This window comes from Leopardus geoffroyi, chromosome C3 (assembly GCF_018350155.1).
Source record: "Leopardus geoffroyi isolate Oge1 chromosome C3, O.geoffroyi_Oge1_pat1.0, whole genome shotgun sequence".
Taxonomy (NCBI): domain Eukaryota; kingdom Metazoa; phylum Chordata; class Mammalia; order Carnivora; family Felidae; genus Leopardus; species Leopardus geoffroyi.
In genome coordinates, this window is record NC_059338.1 from 44132783 (window position 1) to 44150022 (window position 17240).

The 17240-nt window shown below is 40.1% G+C and overlaps 1 protein-coding gene across 2 annotated transcripts in view; it reads left to right on the forward strand.

Annotated features, from left to right (window-relative positions):
- Positions 1–13033, forward strand: part of DHX9 (DExH-box helicase 9) — a 51845-nt gene extending 38812 nt beyond the window's left edge. For both annotated transcript variants that reach the window (XM_045452619.1, XM_045452620.1), the window contains 12 exons: positions 1686–1899; positions 2094–2188; positions 2479–2552; positions 3755–3907; positions 5221–5381; positions 6269–6380; positions 6951–7112; positions 7209–7336; positions 8253–8482; positions 8881–8996; positions 9697–9897; positions 12081–13033. In XM_045452619.1, coding sequence (XP_045308575.1) covers positions 1686–1899; positions 2094–2188; positions 2479–2552; positions 3755–3907; positions 5221–5381; positions 6269–6380; positions 6951–7112; positions 7209–7336; positions 8253–8482; positions 8881–8996; positions 9697–9897; positions 12081–12447 — 2013 coding nt within the window. In that variant the 3' untranslated portion in view covers positions 12448–13033. The remainder of the gene's footprint in view (positions 1–1685; positions 1900–2093; positions 2189–2478; positions 2553–3754; positions 3908–5220; positions 5382–6268; positions 6381–6950; positions 7113–7208; positions 7337–8252; positions 8483–8880; positions 8997–9696; positions 9898–12080) is intronic.
- Positions 13034–17240: the final 4207 nt, after the last annotated feature.

Genomic DNA, 17240 nt, shown 5'->3' on the forward strand with positions numbered 1-17240 from the left:
GGTTAATGCAGTGAACAGAATGATTAAAGTAAAAAGTTGCAATGAGTTACCATTAAAACCTTTTAAAAAGCTATCATGTTTTTTAATTAATTGATATATTTCACTCTAAAGAATTCCATGTAGTGACAAGCTCTTTTCATACCACAAGTTAAATCATCTCTGGAGAAAGGTCAAAAGGAGGAGGAGGAAATAGATGTTTAAAGGCCACATGTGGTTAGAAATAACTCCATTTTATAAGAGTTTGCTATTACATTTTCTATGGGCCAGAGTACCTGGGAAGCTGGTAGAGAGGCAGTCTTGTGCCCGACCCCAGCTCTACTAAATCAGAAGTTACATTTTAACAAAGTCTCCATGTGATCTATATATACAATAAAGTTTTCAAAGCAGCAGCTATCCTCCTAGATTAGAGATTGTATGGTGATGACATTATCAGATGGAGAGTATTAAATCAGGGAGTCAGGAGGGATTTCCTAAGAAGAAACAAGAAAGAAAACCGACATTTATTTTGAGAGCTCGATCAGTGGTAATATAAAAATTCATCTTGTATCTGGAAATTTGAACAGAATAAATACTAAAAGACAGTTTAGCAGCGCAGAATTCAATAATAATCTGGGATATTTTTAACCAGAAGACTTGATATAAACGAACAACAAATTAGTTTATCGGGGGGAAAAAAAGACCAGTTGTAACAATTCTGTTTCTCATTACTAAAGGTTTGGTTTATCACTGAATCTCAGGCAGACTTCATAGAAAATTCAGACACTTTTTATTTTTTTATTTTGAGAGAGAGTGGAGGGGCGGTGGAGAGAGAGAAACCCAAGCAGGCTCCATGCTGTCAGGGCGGAGCACCACACAGGGCTTAAACCCCTGAACCATGAGATCATGACCTGAGCTGAAATCAAGAGGCAGATGCTTAATCGACTGAGCCACACAAGTAGCCCAGACACATTATAATAGAAATAGATGATCAAGTGAGCTGCCAGGAGGACATTTATTTAAAAATTAAAGGGGCGCCTGGGTGGCTCAGTTGGTTAAGCGTCCGACTTCGGCTCGGGTCACGATCTCGCGGTCCGTGAGTTCGAGCCCCGCGTCGGGTTCTGTGCTGACTGCTCAGAGCCTGGAGCCTGTTTCACATTCTGTGTCTCCCTCTCTCTCTGCCCTCCCCCGTTCATGCTCTGTCACTCTCTGTCTCAAAAATAAATAAACGTTAAAAAAAAAATTAAAAATTAAAGGACTTCATATTTGGTATGAGATGAGCCTGGGAATTCTACAGGGAGATATTGTGTGTTAGTAAAGTAATTATATGGTAATTGATACATAGGATCATAGAACTTAATTAGTAAGGAAAATATTTTTGAGAAGTCAACAGAGTATAGTCCTAAGAGAGGTAAATACATTTGGTAGATAGAGCCATTCAAAGTTGCAGAATCGAATTTAAGAGATTGTGCTTGGATTTTGGCATTGCCAATGTATTTCCCATACATAGGTCATGAGAAAAATTTGGTATCTCAACATGTAGCAGGTTCTACATTTTTAGAGCTTAAATTTCTATATGCAGATCTGATTAATCAGCTAGAATTAATAAGGACATTAGGTGTTATTTGAATGTGAAGAGCACATCCAAGAGACACCTCATGAGCTGTAGTAATTGAGACGATTCAGAATATGTCTCCTAATTTTTGCAGGCAAATTGCAACCTTATCTGTGGTGATGAGTACGGTCCAGAAACCAGGATGAGCATGGCGCAATTGAATGAAAAGGAAACCCCTTTTGAACTCATCGAGGCTCTACTCAAGTACATTGAGACCCTCAATGTTCCCGGAGCAGTGTTGGTGTTTCTGCCTGGCTGGAATTTGATTTATACTATGCAGAAGCATTTGGAGATGAATCCTCATTTTGGTGGGTAATTCTTTGAATTCTTCGAATTCTCACACAATATTTGACAGTGAAAGTTAATATTTTTGCTTGTTCCCTAGCCAGTGTGAAAACAAAACATAGTATTGTGTCAGTATTTGAATAAAAGTATGCATTACGTAGAGCAGTTTCAAAATACGCTATTATTTTTAAACTTTAACTTTTCCTTATTCTTATAGGAAGCCATAGGTATCAGATTCTACCTCTGCATTCTCAGATTCCTCGAGAGGAACAGCGCAAAGTATTTGATCCTGTACCAAGTGGAGTGACCAAGGTAAAAAATAAACATTTACACTTATGGGTTGGGAAGTTCCATAGATTCTAAGCAGATGTTATAGGCCTTCAAAGAGCTACCCCTAAAAAATTGTAATCCTGCTAAATTGAGGAGGGAAAGAAAGGGTCTTCTCATTGTGAGTTAAGTTTTTCTTAAGTCAGGCTGCAGGTGGATGGTTTTTTTAAGGCTCCTGTAATTCTCTTGTCATTTGTTACATAAACAAATCCGTTCTTTTAAGTGCATAGTAGAATATTTTCTGAAGTATAATTTTTCTTAATATTTCATCACAGGTTATTTTGTCCACAAATATTGCCGAGACTAGCATTACCATAAATGATGTCGTTTATGTCATTGACTCCTGCAAGTAAGTTTCCAAGGCACCTATTTGCATAGAGTAAATCTGAAGAATGTTCCATGTAGTATCTAGTATCGGAATCAAAAACACCTTTTTTTTTTTTAATTGAAGTTTTGTGTTCTTGTACTGTCAGAATTGCTGTGCACTATACATACTATGATACAGGCTAATTAGTAATTCTTGGTGTTGATTTGTCATAAGTCTGTTATAGTAGAAAGTGAAAAGCTTAACACTAACTTCTGAGCTTCCCACTGCTCTTGTCTGCTGATGTTTGCTCATTTCTCCTTGGGAGTTTCCGTTGACCACTGCCACACAGTAGCAGGCTGGTTAGTGTATAAAGATGACCAGTATTTATCTCATGATAAGATATCCTACCTTTGAATCATTCACTTAAGAATTAAAAAGCTTCAAAAAATTTTAAAAACTTCATATTTGGTACATGATGATCCTGAGAAATACACAGGGATGTGCTGTGTACAGATAAGTACACGAGACACCCAGAGAGAAGAAAACGTCAAAACTTTGTTATATCTGGCCCATGTCTTCTCCACATAGTCCCACAGCCTGTCCCAGCAGTCGAGAAAGATCTGCCAGTGCCCGTTCTAGGGACTGGTGCAGAGCACGCAGCCCTCTGGGCCACTTCCAGTCTCTTGGTGCCAGCTGCCTATGTGAATCGTTGAAGGAATCTGAGGTTGCTTAGGGGTTCAGAAAGACCATGCAGGCACCAGTTGGTGAGGTCATCAGAAGTGCCACGTATTCTGGTTCAGCACATAACTTTTAGGTCACAGGTAGCCTGGAAGTTAAACTAAACATTGGAATAGAGTTGGTTTGAATCATTATCATTTACTTACATGTATGTGCTAGATCCTGTTTGTGTGCTTTACAGAGTTCATTAATTCACTTGATGTTTATAAGTAAAGATCCTGTGAGGTCAGTAAGAGTATTATAGTTATTTTCAAATGAGGAAAATGAGGCACAAAAAGATGAGTATTAGTAACTTGGCCAAGATGTCAAGCACATGTGGCACATATGTGTTATTTTTCCCTCTTAGAAGTTTGACAGATCAGAAGATGCCATCAGGTTCTTACTGGTGCTTTTCACAGATAGTTGGCATAGTTCACTGGAAAGCATCCACCCCTCAGTGGACATAACAATAGTTATGTGCTGGTCGTGCATAAGAGTCTTAGAATTAACCGCTCTTTCCTATTTAGGCAGAAAGTGAAGCTGTTCACTGCTCACAACAATATGACCAACTATGCTACAGTGTGGGCGTCCAAAACAAACCTTGAGCAGCGGAAAGGACGAGCTGGCCGCGTACGGCCTGGATTCTGCTTTCACCTGTGTAGCCGAGCTCGTTTTGAGAGGTGAGACCAATTCTTTTTTTTTTTTTTTTTTTTTTTTTTTAATTTTTTAATGTTTATGTATTTTTGACACAGAGTATGCAAGCAGGGGAGGGTCAGAGAGAGAGGGGGGAGACACAGAATTCAAAGCAAGCTCCAGGCTCTGAATTGTCAGCACAGAGCCTGACATGGGGCTCGAACTCACTAACCTTGAGATCATGACCTGAGACGAAGTCAGATGCTTAACCCGACTGGGCCACCCAGGCGCTCCAAGAGACCAATTCTTGAATAAAGATTAAGGATTTTTTTTAACCCCTTCATTCATCCCCTCCCCCCACCCTATGAACCTAATGAACTCAGAGTACATAAATGCCTCCAGTTATGTATATTGGAGGATAGTTGTCTTTCGTAACAAGGTTGTGACAAGAATAAAATGGTCATTGATGGCATGTTTGATAGTGGTTACCTGATTACTACTAATCTTTTAAAGGGAGGCTGTCTGGACATTATTTGGCAAGAGTGGGAGGGGCAGAGGGAGAGGGAGGGAGAGGATTCTAAGCAGGCTCCATACTCAGCATGGAGCCCAACATGAGGCTGGATTTTGTGACTGAGATCATGACCTGAACTGAAATCAGGAGTTAATAGATGCTTAACCAACTGAGCCAGCCAGGTGCCCATTTGTTTTTGAGTATAGTTGACATCTGATGTTAGGTTAGTTTCAGGTGTACAACACAGCGATTCAATAGCTCTGTATATTATACTGTGCTCTCCACAAGTGTAGCTACTGTCTGTCCCCATACAACACTGTCACAATACCATCAACTATATTCTCTGTGCTCTACCTCGGACCCTTGTGGCTTATTTATCCCATAACTGGAAGACTGTATCTCCCACTCTCTTTCACCCATTTTGCCTGTTCCTCCCCTTGTACCCTCCTCTGCCCCTCCACTCTGTCGAGCTAGTATTTTAACCATGTTTGTCAGCAGACAGGACCTGAAGAAGTCCTAGGTGTGATAATAACATTAAGGATTCAGGATAATTTTTCATCATTCTTCACTCACTCCTTAGATGAAAATAACATCAAGATATAAGTATAAAGTTACAAGTCACTGCTCAGTTAAGAGGGTCTTGTCCAGAGTCTTTTTGTAGTAAATATAAAACATGCTTTGGTAACTATAAAAGCATGAGGGAAGGAGAGCTCTATAAATCTGATGATCTCTCTGCAAAGCATGAGGGAAGGAAAACTCTATAAATCTGACGATCTCTCTGCAAAGATTTTATTAAACAAACATGTATATACAAGGGAAGATGGTTATTTTATGCTTTTTTTCTCTCAGACTGGAAACCCACATGACACCTGAGATGTTCCGAACACCATTGCATGAAATTGCTTTGAGCATAAAACTTCTGCGTCTGGGAGGAATTGGCCAATTTCTGGCCAAGGCAATTGAACCTCCGCCTTTGGATGCTGTGATCGAAGCAGAGCACACTCTTAGAGGTACCTGCAAATACAGACCTACCTAATACATGTAAATTATGCCATTTATCTTGTCCTGCAACTAACATGTAACAAATGAATCAAGATACAGTCAGCAGGGCTGTGATAAGACTTCCAATGTTGCCATATGTATTTAGTGTGGTCAGTTTTATAAAATGAGCAACATGAAGTAAGAAAGAAGTAACAGGAGTCTTTCTTAACCAATATTTAATGATCAGAACATGAGTTAGTCACAATACAATATTTCATGTAGCTCTCTTATTTTAAGTAGATCTATTTGTGTTTTATAATCACATCATAGGGGCGCCTGGGTGGTGCAGTCGGTTAAGCGTCCGACTTCAGCCAGGTCACGATCTCGCGGTCCGTGAGTTCGAGCCCCGCGTCGGGCTCTGGGCTGATGGCTCAGAGCCTGGAGCAATTTATAATCACATCATAAAAGTGGTAAAGTATCGGAGAAAAAATAAGGGCATTGGAGCCAGGGGAATCTGGTTTTGAATTTTGAATCTAGTACTCATCTGTTAATATGAACTTTAGACTTTAGATTTCATCTCTCAAAAAATTCGGTAGATGGTATTAGACTTGTTAGGACGTGTGTATTTAATGCTGTTACTATCATTTTGACTGCATGTATAGAGTTCTCATGGACTGTATTCCACTTCACAACCTACAGCAGCCTAATTCTAATACCTTCTTCTTATCAGGTACTCCCAAATTTGGTTTTGTTCTATTTTTGAGTGAGGAGAATTGCTGGCTGTGGGCATGGTGCTCGCGGTTGGCTTGACAGATACTGAAAACTAACCTTAGCCTGTAAGGAAATGTTTCACCTTTGCCTTGGTTAAAGGGGCATTCCTTACTGCGTCTGCTCATAAACAAATCTCTCCCCACAGAGCTTGATGCATTAGATGCCAATGATGAATTGACTCCTCTGGGACGAATCCTGGCTAAGCTCCCCATTGAGCCTCGTTTTGGCAAAATGATGATAATGGGATGTATTTTCTAGTAAGTGCTTTGTCTTATTGCTGATACTTAAGTGGCAGAACAATTTCAGAATCTTATTCCCTTCCCCATAAAAAACAGAAGACAAAACTAACTTCTGAAGTATAGAAGTGGCCTACTGTAGATACTGAGGAAAGTATGAAGTGCGGAGAATGAATCGTTTCAGTAGATGGACACCTGGGCCCAACTTGTTGGGGGAAAGAGCTAGTTTCTCAACAGAGAAGTGCAGTTACTCTCAGGGGCTTAAGTAGTTGTTTTTGAAAGAGAAATAACATTAGGAAATTTTGAAGATGGAGAGATTTGAAAAGATGGGAGAAGAGAGAATAAGGAAAGAAAAAATGTAATACTTGGTCATAATTTATGATTAATATGCATCCATTAATCTCAGAGCTCCTTATTTATTTTTTCCCTTTCTGCTTCTGGAGAGAGCAGCTGTAAAAGTTCTTTGTTAAACCAACTCACTGCAAATAAAGCAGTATCATGGCCAAGAAAGGCTCTGACCCACAGTGACAGTACTGCTCGTGAACTGCTAGAACAAGACTGCGATCTGACTGTCTTTCCTGTCTCTTTCAGTGTGGGAGATGCCGTCTGTACCATCTCTGCTGCCACCTGCTTTCCGGAGCCGTTCATTAGTGAAGGAAAGCGACTGGGTTATGTTCATCGAAATTTTGCCGGAAACAGATTTTCTGATCATGTGGCTCTTTTATCAGTATTCCAAGCTTGGGATGATGCTAGGTATGGGTTTGAAAGAGAAGAGTTGTAAGATGTGAGAACCATCTCCAGCTTCTAATGTGATACTGGGCTTTGAGAATGACTCTTTGTCTATTTCAGAATGGGTGGAGAAGAAGCAGAGATACGTTTTTGTGAGCACAAAAGACTCAATATGGCTACACTAAGAATGACTTGGGAAGCCAAAGTTCAGCTCAAAGAGATTCTGATTAATTCTGGATTTCCAGAAGGTAATGACTCACATTCTTGAAACCTCCCTGAAGGATGTTTATGTAGCGTGCACATGTTGACAGTGCAGTATATTTTAGCTTCACTTTAGACCCTGTGCTTTTTCTGTGTTCCTAGCTATTTCTTAGTTATTTGAACCATAGTGATAATCAGTTTTTCACCTTTATTCAGCCTTTTAAAAAAGGAAATGGAAGGTTGTGATGCTCAAATTGTAACACACTACAAAGATGATTAATGTTTTAAAAACTGTACTACTTTTTAGAGACTTTTTAAGTCTCTTATCTTAAGAAGGGGCATAGCTTTTAGCAGTTTTAGAATGAGCAGTTTGTTGAATTACCTCAATTAGTGGTTTGTGAAGTTGACTGATTAGCCTGCCCACGTGTTCACATGTAGATATGAAATTTACCATGTTAAATTTTAAGTGGCTTTAATTGAGGCTTTCGTGTGCTGGCAGGTAAAAGGGCTTGGATGTGTGCTGGAGAAACAAGTAATCCAGCTGTTTATTTCATACGCGAATTGAGCTGTTGAACTCCATCTTCTCTAGAAAGAATGGCTATTTAAGAACAGCAGATGGAATATTTTTATTGTCCTGTTGGTCTAGCTCTTATTCAGAGAGTAGACCAATGTATGCGGAGGGGTTTTGTTTTTTTGTCTTTAATCACTCCAGGCTTATGTTGTGGTCGAGTCTGTATTAGAAAATACAGGTATTTTAGTTTTTTTGTTGTGGAGACTCAGCAGAGTTTCTCCTTGAACTTAATGTGGGTGCAAGAGTTCAGAGAATAGAGGAAGTCAGGCAGGCAGGTTATCAGAAAAAAGACATGGGAAGGAGTCAGTTCGCCTAATTCTCTTAACTAGTTTACATGCAGTATGGGATCATTACCCAGATATCTGATATTTTTACCCCATTCCTCTTAACAGATTGCTTGCTGACACAAGTGTTCACTAACACCGGACCGGACAATAATTTGGATGTTGTTATCTCTCTCCTGGCTTTCGGGGTGTACCCTAATGTGTGCTATCATAAGGAAAAGAGAAAGATTCTCACCACTGAAGGGCGTAATGCACTTATCCACAAGTCGTCTGTTAATTGTCCTTTCAGTAGCCAAGACATGAAGTACCCATCTCCCTTCTTTGTATTTGGTGAAAAGGTAAGAAAAGATTCGCTTAGAAAAATTAGCATTGAAAATCTAGGTTGTCCTTACTTACTAAAGTGCAGTGGGAACATGAGTTTTCATTTTCTTTAAATTTTTTTTTTTTTGACGTTTATTTATTTTTGAGACAGAGACAGAGCATGAACGGGGGAGGGGCAGAGAGAGAGGGAGACACAGAATCTGAAGCAGGCTCCAGGCTCTGAGCCATCAGCCCAGAGCCCGATGCGGGGCTCAAACTCACGGACCGCGAGATTGTGACCTGAGTTAAAGTCGGACACTTAACCGACTGAGCCACCCAGGCGCCCCGAGTTTTCATTTTCAAAGCATAAGTTCATTATCATTATTTGGGAATTAGAATGTCCTCTATTTCCTCTTGCCTCTTTTTCCATCTGCAGATTCGAACCCGAGCCATCTCTGCTAAAGGCATGACCTTAGTCACCCCCCTGCAGTTGCTTCTCTTTGCCTCCAAGAAAGTCCAGTCTGATGGGCAGATTGTGCTTGTGGATGACTGGTACGGAGTTTCAGATGTGAACTACAAACTGCATTCTTAAAGTTGTGGTGTAAGGGGATACAGCTGCCAATCTAACTTAATTTGTGAAACATGACAATTTCGTGACACAGGTGCTTTATAACATTGTCTTTTCTTGGAGAGTGGTATACTTTGGCAGTTCATACTTAGTAGTAAGTCTTACATGACCTATACCAATAGAAGCAGATGCATTAGGTATTGGAGATATATCTGCCCCCATGAATACTATCCTAGGGAATCAGAATCCAATTGGAACTTGGGTACTTCTTTTGTGTACTCTGTATGTTGGTTAGAGACGACTGGTAAGCATGTAGTAATTAGCACTTGACAAAAATGGAGATCTTAGTGACCAGTCAGTAGGCTCAGTCATATTCCTGAAAACTTGTAACACTCCAGCAGTGTGTAATTTCTTCCATTCTTTTATTGAAGCTAAGTGATCTGCATTGCTAACCTAACAGTATTTTGCTTGAAAAACTTCTTGGTTCTCGATACCTGCCAGTAGCTAGCAGTGAGTTTTAAGAAATTAGTGTAGACGGTTATCGTTCTTGATACCTGTAGTTGAAAGTATTGGTACTTAGTAAGAAGTTAAATTTATTCTTCAGTTACCATGTATGAAATAGGGAGGTAGTAGTATTTTGCTATATGTACCCTTGTTGTACTTTGTCGTTTTTCTCTATTTTAGGATCAGATTGCAAATATCTCATGAAGCTGCTGCCTGTATCACTGCTCTCCGGGCAGCCATGGAGGCTCTGGTTGTTGAAGTGACCAAACAACCTAATATCATCAGCCAGTTGGACCCCGTTAATGAGCATATGCTGAACATGATCCGCCAAATCTCTAGGCCCTCAGCTGCTGGTATCAACCTCATGATTGGCAGTACACGGTGAGTACCCCAGTAACTTCTCTTTGAACCAAGCTGAGGACAGGAATCTTTTTTTTTTTTTTCTTTCCTGTCTTAAGCTATTTATTTATTTATTTTGAGAGGGAGAGAACACAAGAAGGGGAGGGACAGAGAGAGAAGGAGAGAATGAATTCCTAGCAGGCTCCAAGCTGCCAGCATGGAGCCTGGTATGGGGCTTGATCTGGAGAATCATGAGATCATTGACCTGAGCTAGAACCAGGAGTCAGACGCTTAACCAGCTGAGCCACCCAGGCGCCCCAGAGGACAGTGATCTTACACTGGCCTAAAATTCCCACAATTAACTGATAGAGGCCTGGTTATTTAAGTTAAAATTCTAGACGTACACTCAATATGAAATATAATGCTGGTTAACACACTCAGAAGGATGTTACTAACTTTTGTCTCTGTTAATGATATATTATGTCAGTGCATATTGGGAGTTTGAAGGGGACCTTGAAAGTACATTCAAAGCCCAGGGTGGGTCACATGACAGGAAAGTGACAGAGCCCAGACAGTTCTTTTTGCACAGTACTGTTTTGCTATCTCTAGCGAAAAAATGTTGGTGGGTGTTAAATTGCTGCTTCTTCAAATGAAAAGCCTCAAGGTTTATCTTAGGGAAGTGGAAGAATGTGAATATCTTAGAATGCCTGGGTGGCTCAATTGGTTAAGCTTCTGACTCTTGATTTCGGCTCAGGTCATGATCTCATGGTTCGTTGAGTGCCAACACCCCAAGTCATGCTCTGCGCTGACAGCATGGAGCCTGCTTGGTATTCTCTCTTCTCTCCCTCTCTGCCCCTACCCAGTTTGCTCTCTCGCTCTCAAAATAAATAAACTTTTTAAAGAGAAGAGTGTGAGTATCTTGAAGGGTAAAGAGAAGAATGTGAAATACCTTAATTCTTAAATTTTTTTTCTTTGGTTCACCTTTTTAATCTTTATTTGCCCACAACTTTTTATATGGAAACATTTGATACCTGCAGAAATGGCAACCCCCGTATGGTATCGTAACCTAAACTCCCTAATCACCAGCATCTTGTGCCACTTGCTTCCATATATCTGTTTGCACAAACACACCACTTTTTCTTAATCCTTTGTGATGGACTCTCAGCGGTTGTTATTTTACATTGGTATACTTAGTGTATCATTTAAGCATATAGCTGCAATACCATGATCACACTCCAAAAATGTAAGTGTTGTGATAACACTAATATACAAACATACTAAAATTTTTCTAATTACCCAAAAATATTCCTTAATCTCCCTCTTAGGATCACTTACTGCATTTGGTTATAAACTACTGTAATTTTAACATACAGAACTGTTATATGCTTTATGGATTCTGGGTCACATCTCGCTATAACTGATTTACTTCTGAAAACTTATTAATCATAACACATAGTATCCATTGTATTCTTGGCACTGTGCTAAGTGCTTTTCTGATATTTGATCTGTGAAGTAGGTAGATCTTATTCCATTAATATGAATGAGGGAACTAGCACAGAGAAGTTCAGACTGAAGGCCATAGAGCTAGTGAATGGTAGGACTGGATTCAGACTAAGACCATAGCGACTCCTAAAACAGTGCTCTTATTTATTGTGTTAATACTTTGCCCTGCCCTGAGGGTCAAATATATGAAGAATTATTGAGAATCGTCTTCAAAAAGAAAGGTAGATAATAAGTGTCATAGGGAGATACAACTGTAGTGCTCATGGGTGGTTAGAAGAGGAGAGATTACTTTTGGCAGGAGGGATCATGATTAAGGAGGCTTCACATATAATCTGCTCTGTGAAGGACAAAAGTCCTGACCTAGAAAGGATGGGATAAATACAAGACAGAGTTCAAGTTGTATAAATATAACGATGGCCTGAATTACAGTAGGGAGAATTGAAATGGAGAGAAGTGAGTGTATTAGACAGGTTTGCAAGACAATTGGGAAGAACTGGTGATGGGTTGCAATGGGGGGGGGAATAGCACATGGAAGGAGTGAAGACAGACCCCAGCCACATTTCTGACTTGGACAGCTGCTGAATTCAGAGTGCTAGTCTCTAAGGAAAGCTGCAGAGGAGGAGGAGTAAGCAGTGTGGGGTATGCTGAACTGGGGTTTTTGGTGAGACATCTTGATTTATGCAGTTTTTCATTACCCCTCATTTTCTTTGTACTTTTCCTAGGTATGGAGATGGTCCACGTCCTCCCAAGATGGCTCGATATGATAATGGAAGTGGATATAGATGGGGAACTTCTGGTTATGGTGGTGGAGGCTATGGCAGCGGAGGCTACGGAGGTGGTGGAGGCTATGGTGGTAGTGGAGGCTTCGGTGGCAGTGGCTATGGTGGTGGTCCCAACTCCTTTCGGGCAGGCTTTGGCGGAGGCTATAGAGGAGGTGCCCGAGGTGGCTTTAGAGGTGTCTCAGGAGGTGACTACAGAGGGGCTAGTGGAGGAGGCTTCAGAGGATCTGGGGGATTCCCGCAAGGGGGTATGAGAGGGGGCTTTGGGGGAGGTTACTTTGGACAAGGAAGAGGAGGTGGTGGCTATTAAAGCTTGGTTATGTCAGTTCCTATGCATAGACAGTAAAAAAAAAAAAAAAAAAAAATTTGCATGCTACCTATTTCCCCCAAGTTCCCAAGTTGTTTATTTGATGCCAGTAAGTAAACCCATTTTCCATCCATTTTGTGGTTCATTGTAGTTTAAGGAAACCAAGCGTATAGCTACATTAGTGGTTTTGTTTATATTATGTAAAATATGATGACCTATTATAAAAGTACCACAGTTTGTATTTTTTCTTTAAGGAGTAAAGATTTGCCCTTAAAATTAACTTGATATTTTCTTGGCTTTAGTTTACTACAATAGAAAATAAAGTATTATACCAAATACTGGCCATGTAGTTCGTTGTTGACCTTACATAGTAGAGTAATTTTACAATGCCAGTTACATCTATTAGTTAGTTTTAAGCTTCACAGGAAAAATTGTACTTTCAGTTTTCCAAAGTATACCAAGTGATGATATTACTGCTTGTAGTAGTTAAAATAAATAGCCTTGAAATGGAATTGTTATTCTTACAGCAAATCCTGGCCAGTACACAATTTCACATGGACCTCTGCACTTGAATAAAACTTTTGACCTACGGCTGAATATTTTTACTTTTTCCCAAGCTTTGTCTTTGAAAAGTCTAAGACCAAGGTCAGCATTCTCTTTTCTAGTTAGTTTGTAGTGTAAAAATTAATTTTAATTAGAATTAAAAATTAACCTACAAAACTCTTTAATGATTATAAATCAAAGAATGAACCTTCACCAGTGCATCAAGTTTTAGTAGAGTTGTTTATACATTTATAACACTATATGGTTTTCAATAAATTTTCACGTTTCTGACTTGAGAAATAGCACAGTACAGGAGAGATTACAAAGGCTTTGGACTGAGTAGAATTGGGCTCATCTTAAAGCTGCAGGTCTCAAGATTGTATCTCCAACTACGATTTCCTTTCTGAGCATCAGATCCTATTAACAACTGCTGCTTAGATATCCACAGAAATCAAGAACTCAGCACTTTCCAGACTGAAGAGAACCACCTAATTCACCCGGTGCCCTATCCTATACTGTGTTCCCCTGTTCATCTGTGGGTTTTGGTGTGTGTGTGTGTGTGTGTGTGTGTGTTTTTGTTTTTTTTTTTTTTTTTAATCACAGGAGTTTTAGCTGCTTCTGGCCAAAGCCTTAAACACTTTCTGGTTGTGCTTTCGTAAACCAGCTGCCTGTTCTCTTCAGGCTTGTGTTCACTTGGAAGTGCAGTGATGCTGCAGCCAGCGTAAACATTCCCATACAAATCTCATACTACCGCCACCCACTCCTGGCTTAAACCATTGATTCCCTAGAGCCTTCAGAGTAGAAACTGCTCTCCCTTCTCCCCTCTCCTCCTCTAGCCTGTCCTACTCCCCAGCCATACTGAACTTCTAGCCTCATCAGTGCACCATGCTTTCTCTTGCCTTTTGCACGTGTTATGAAAACTCCCACAGAACATATACATTCAGTAATACCTCACTCACCTGGTACTCATTTCACCAACAGCTTTAACTACAAATGTGAAATCAAAAGATGACCAGAATGGCCAAGAGAGATGACAAATACATTCTCTAGAACTTGAAAGAACCAATTAGGCATAATATTTTAGTCTTTTGCTAAGAACCTAAGGAAATGCCTAGGCAGATTTCTAGAGCTCTTCTCTTTGTGGCTCCCTGCTGCCTGTGTTTGTTCCACCAATTATAGCTATCCTCCCTAAAACAGCCTCTGTCTCTTGAGCTCCGTGAAACTGCTTGTGCTGTGCTTGGTTCTTTCTTCCTCTGCCGTGATCTACCAGTTACATGTATGGAGATAACAGCTTTGTGGGTTTTTTTAAATAGGTCATTTGGTTTTCTAGTTGTTTGCATGGGAGTGGGGAGGAAAATCAGCCATCAGACTGTCCATAGCTATAAGTGGAAGTCAAGTTGATTTTAATTGTCAAAAGAATCCATTGTAACCTCCAGAAACCATTCCTTTTTAAGAATTATCAGACACATGGAGTGGAAGGCCATGTGCAGGATTACTTTGTGGCATATTAATACCTGGAGATATCGAGGCACCTGGGTGGCTCAGCTGGTTAAGTGTTCAACTTCGGCTCAGGTCATGATCTCATGGGTTCCTGAGTACGAGCCCGGATTGAGCTCTATGCTGGCAGCTCAGAGCCTGGAGCCTGTTTTGGATTCTGTGTCTCCCTCTCTCTGCCTGTCCCCTGCTCACACATTCTGTCTCTCAAAAATAAACATTAAAAAAAAATACCTGGAGATATCAACCAATGTGCTGTGTTTCCTTTCTTTCTCAAACGTCCCTCTATATCTGCCTGGAACGAAGAGAATATTCAGTTTAAGGGACGTTGCAGGTGCAAGGTGACTGGAAAGTGTTTCCAAAACAAGAGAGCTGATTGTACCCCTTTCTCATTCAGGAGATGAAAAGGGCTAGACACAGGGTGAAAGAATTGGGGAGAAAGATCTGTGGAAGGGTGTAAAGTTGCTGCTCACCACACACGTTCATTGGGGTTTGGAAGTGTAGGGAAAGTTGGCACTGAAAAAACTGGGTCTCTCCTGCTAGAAATTTAGGCCGGGATGAGAATGGACCTGTCGTGTGATGGTGTCTTCACTGTGTACTTCTCAGTTTGAAGATTGTAGCAGTGATGACTCAGCTTTCTTTGAGGCTGAGGGTGATACAGAAGGGAATCGCAGAGATTCCTCTGGGCCCAGAGAGGGAATAAGCCGATGTGCCAGTTCCTGGAAACCGTGCTCTGCGTAGTCTTTGTGTCAAGAGGCTGTCAACGCTGTGTCCCTAAACAACAGCTACAGTTTGATGGGATCTCCTCTATGTTGAGTGTGCACATAAAATCCTCTGGACCTCACCTCTGCCAGAGGAACAGACCAGGAGACCACGAACAGTTGTGTCCACTTAGGGTCAGCACAGACACCTGGAAAGAGGACCTCAACTGTGTGTGGCAAAGCACATATTTGAAAGCCAGTTTCCCTGCCTCTGATTTTGGAAGCAGAATTGGGATAAGAGAAACACCGCCAGAAATGGAAGTGTGAATTACCCTGAAACTGATGGATGGTTTTGGTTTTGACTGGAAAAAGTTCCTGAACCCACTGGATTTACCTGAAAGGCAAGTTAATTAGAAGTGTATTCGTGTCCTGTGATATTTGTAGACTGTCCTATTTGGTATAGTGTAAATTCTGAATCATGTGAAGAAAATTTACTACTGAATCAGAGCTGATTACAGTTATTGAACTACTTAGTGATAATTTAGCTTTTAGGAAAGAATCTACTTGGGAACTAATTAGGGTGACCAACTGTCCCAGTTTACCCAAGACTGAAACATGGAAACTACTAAAACTGGGAAAGTACTGTGCAAAGTGGAACAAGTTGGTCCCCGTAGGATAATCTTAATGGGAGATCATTCAGGAATTTCCAAACTTTGAAATCACATATTCCCTTCAAACCTAGAAATTAATTATAGAGATGTTAAAGGAAATTATATAATCCAGTGTTTAACACTTCTCACTTTGGTAAACCTATGTAGTATTTTGCATACTAACCTATAAAAATATGAACTATATATACTTAGTGGTTATTTTTAATACTTTAGTAATAATTGAATAAAAAAATTTTATCTTTTTAAAATAATAGGAAGTACAATAGGATTTGATTAACCCTCTGATATAAATAAAATCTAAAGTTTTTTGGCATTAGTAATAGTTCTAAGCATTTCCAAATTAGTATGCTAATGATAGCTGTCAATGGCTTCAGAATTTTATTGGTAAGTAAAAGTGCACCTTATACAAATGCAAAATCTAAAAAATGATAAAAAAGTTTTGTATTGTAATGTTTGGTATTAAAATAGTTATAAGTCGCCCGAGTTTTCTACAGAACAAATGAGCATTCTGTAGAAAAAGCAACATAATTTTGTTACAAGACCACTTTAGGCTTCAGTTTGAATAGTAAAGAATATGTGAAAAGAGACTTAAATATTACGCATATCAGTGGTCAGAAGCTTCTGTGGGCTGAGAGGCTCCTTTGAGAATATGATGAAAGCTGTGACTCCCCACCAGAAGGCATGCACAAAATTTTTTACTTAAAAGTTTCACTAGATCACAGACCCTTCAAGCCCCTATGTACTTCACTTTAAGAACACCTGATTCAGTTCAATCCACTGAAGTATACTACTATATTTGTATGGTCTTCTCGTCTTTCATTTTAAGAGTTTGGAAAAATTATACCCCTGTCCTCAAATGTAATGTTTTCTGGGTGTAGCTGTTGAATCTAGAAGAGAACCCTTACTTCGGGGCAGTTGTCTTGCAAGGAATGGCAACTTTCTCCTATAATCAGAGCAACTTTTCTGTACCCCCGTGCTGCCAGAGGAATGCCTTTCCATCCTTTGATTTGTAGCCAGTTTCACTGCTGCTACTTTGTAAACTGACAGCAGGCTTTGGCATTGTGGGTCCCATTGTGCTCTTCAGTTGAGGTTCTACCCTTAGCTGCTACTGGCATAGTAATGAAATGGGAAGTTTCCACTCCCACTGCCAGTATTACAAAAAAGAAAAATGAGGTTCAAACTCATCCCTTTTCATTCCACACCACAGGCCACTCATCTAACCTTGATCAGTCTTTGACCTCTAGAATCCTAACATTTTCATCCTCAGCAACTTTGATGAAATGTCCTTAAAAAGTCCTGGATTGTAAATCTCAGCCTTCAGCACAGGCAGAGATGCCCTAGTATCATTCTTTAAAACTACTGGGGCGCCTGGGTGGCTCAGTCGGTT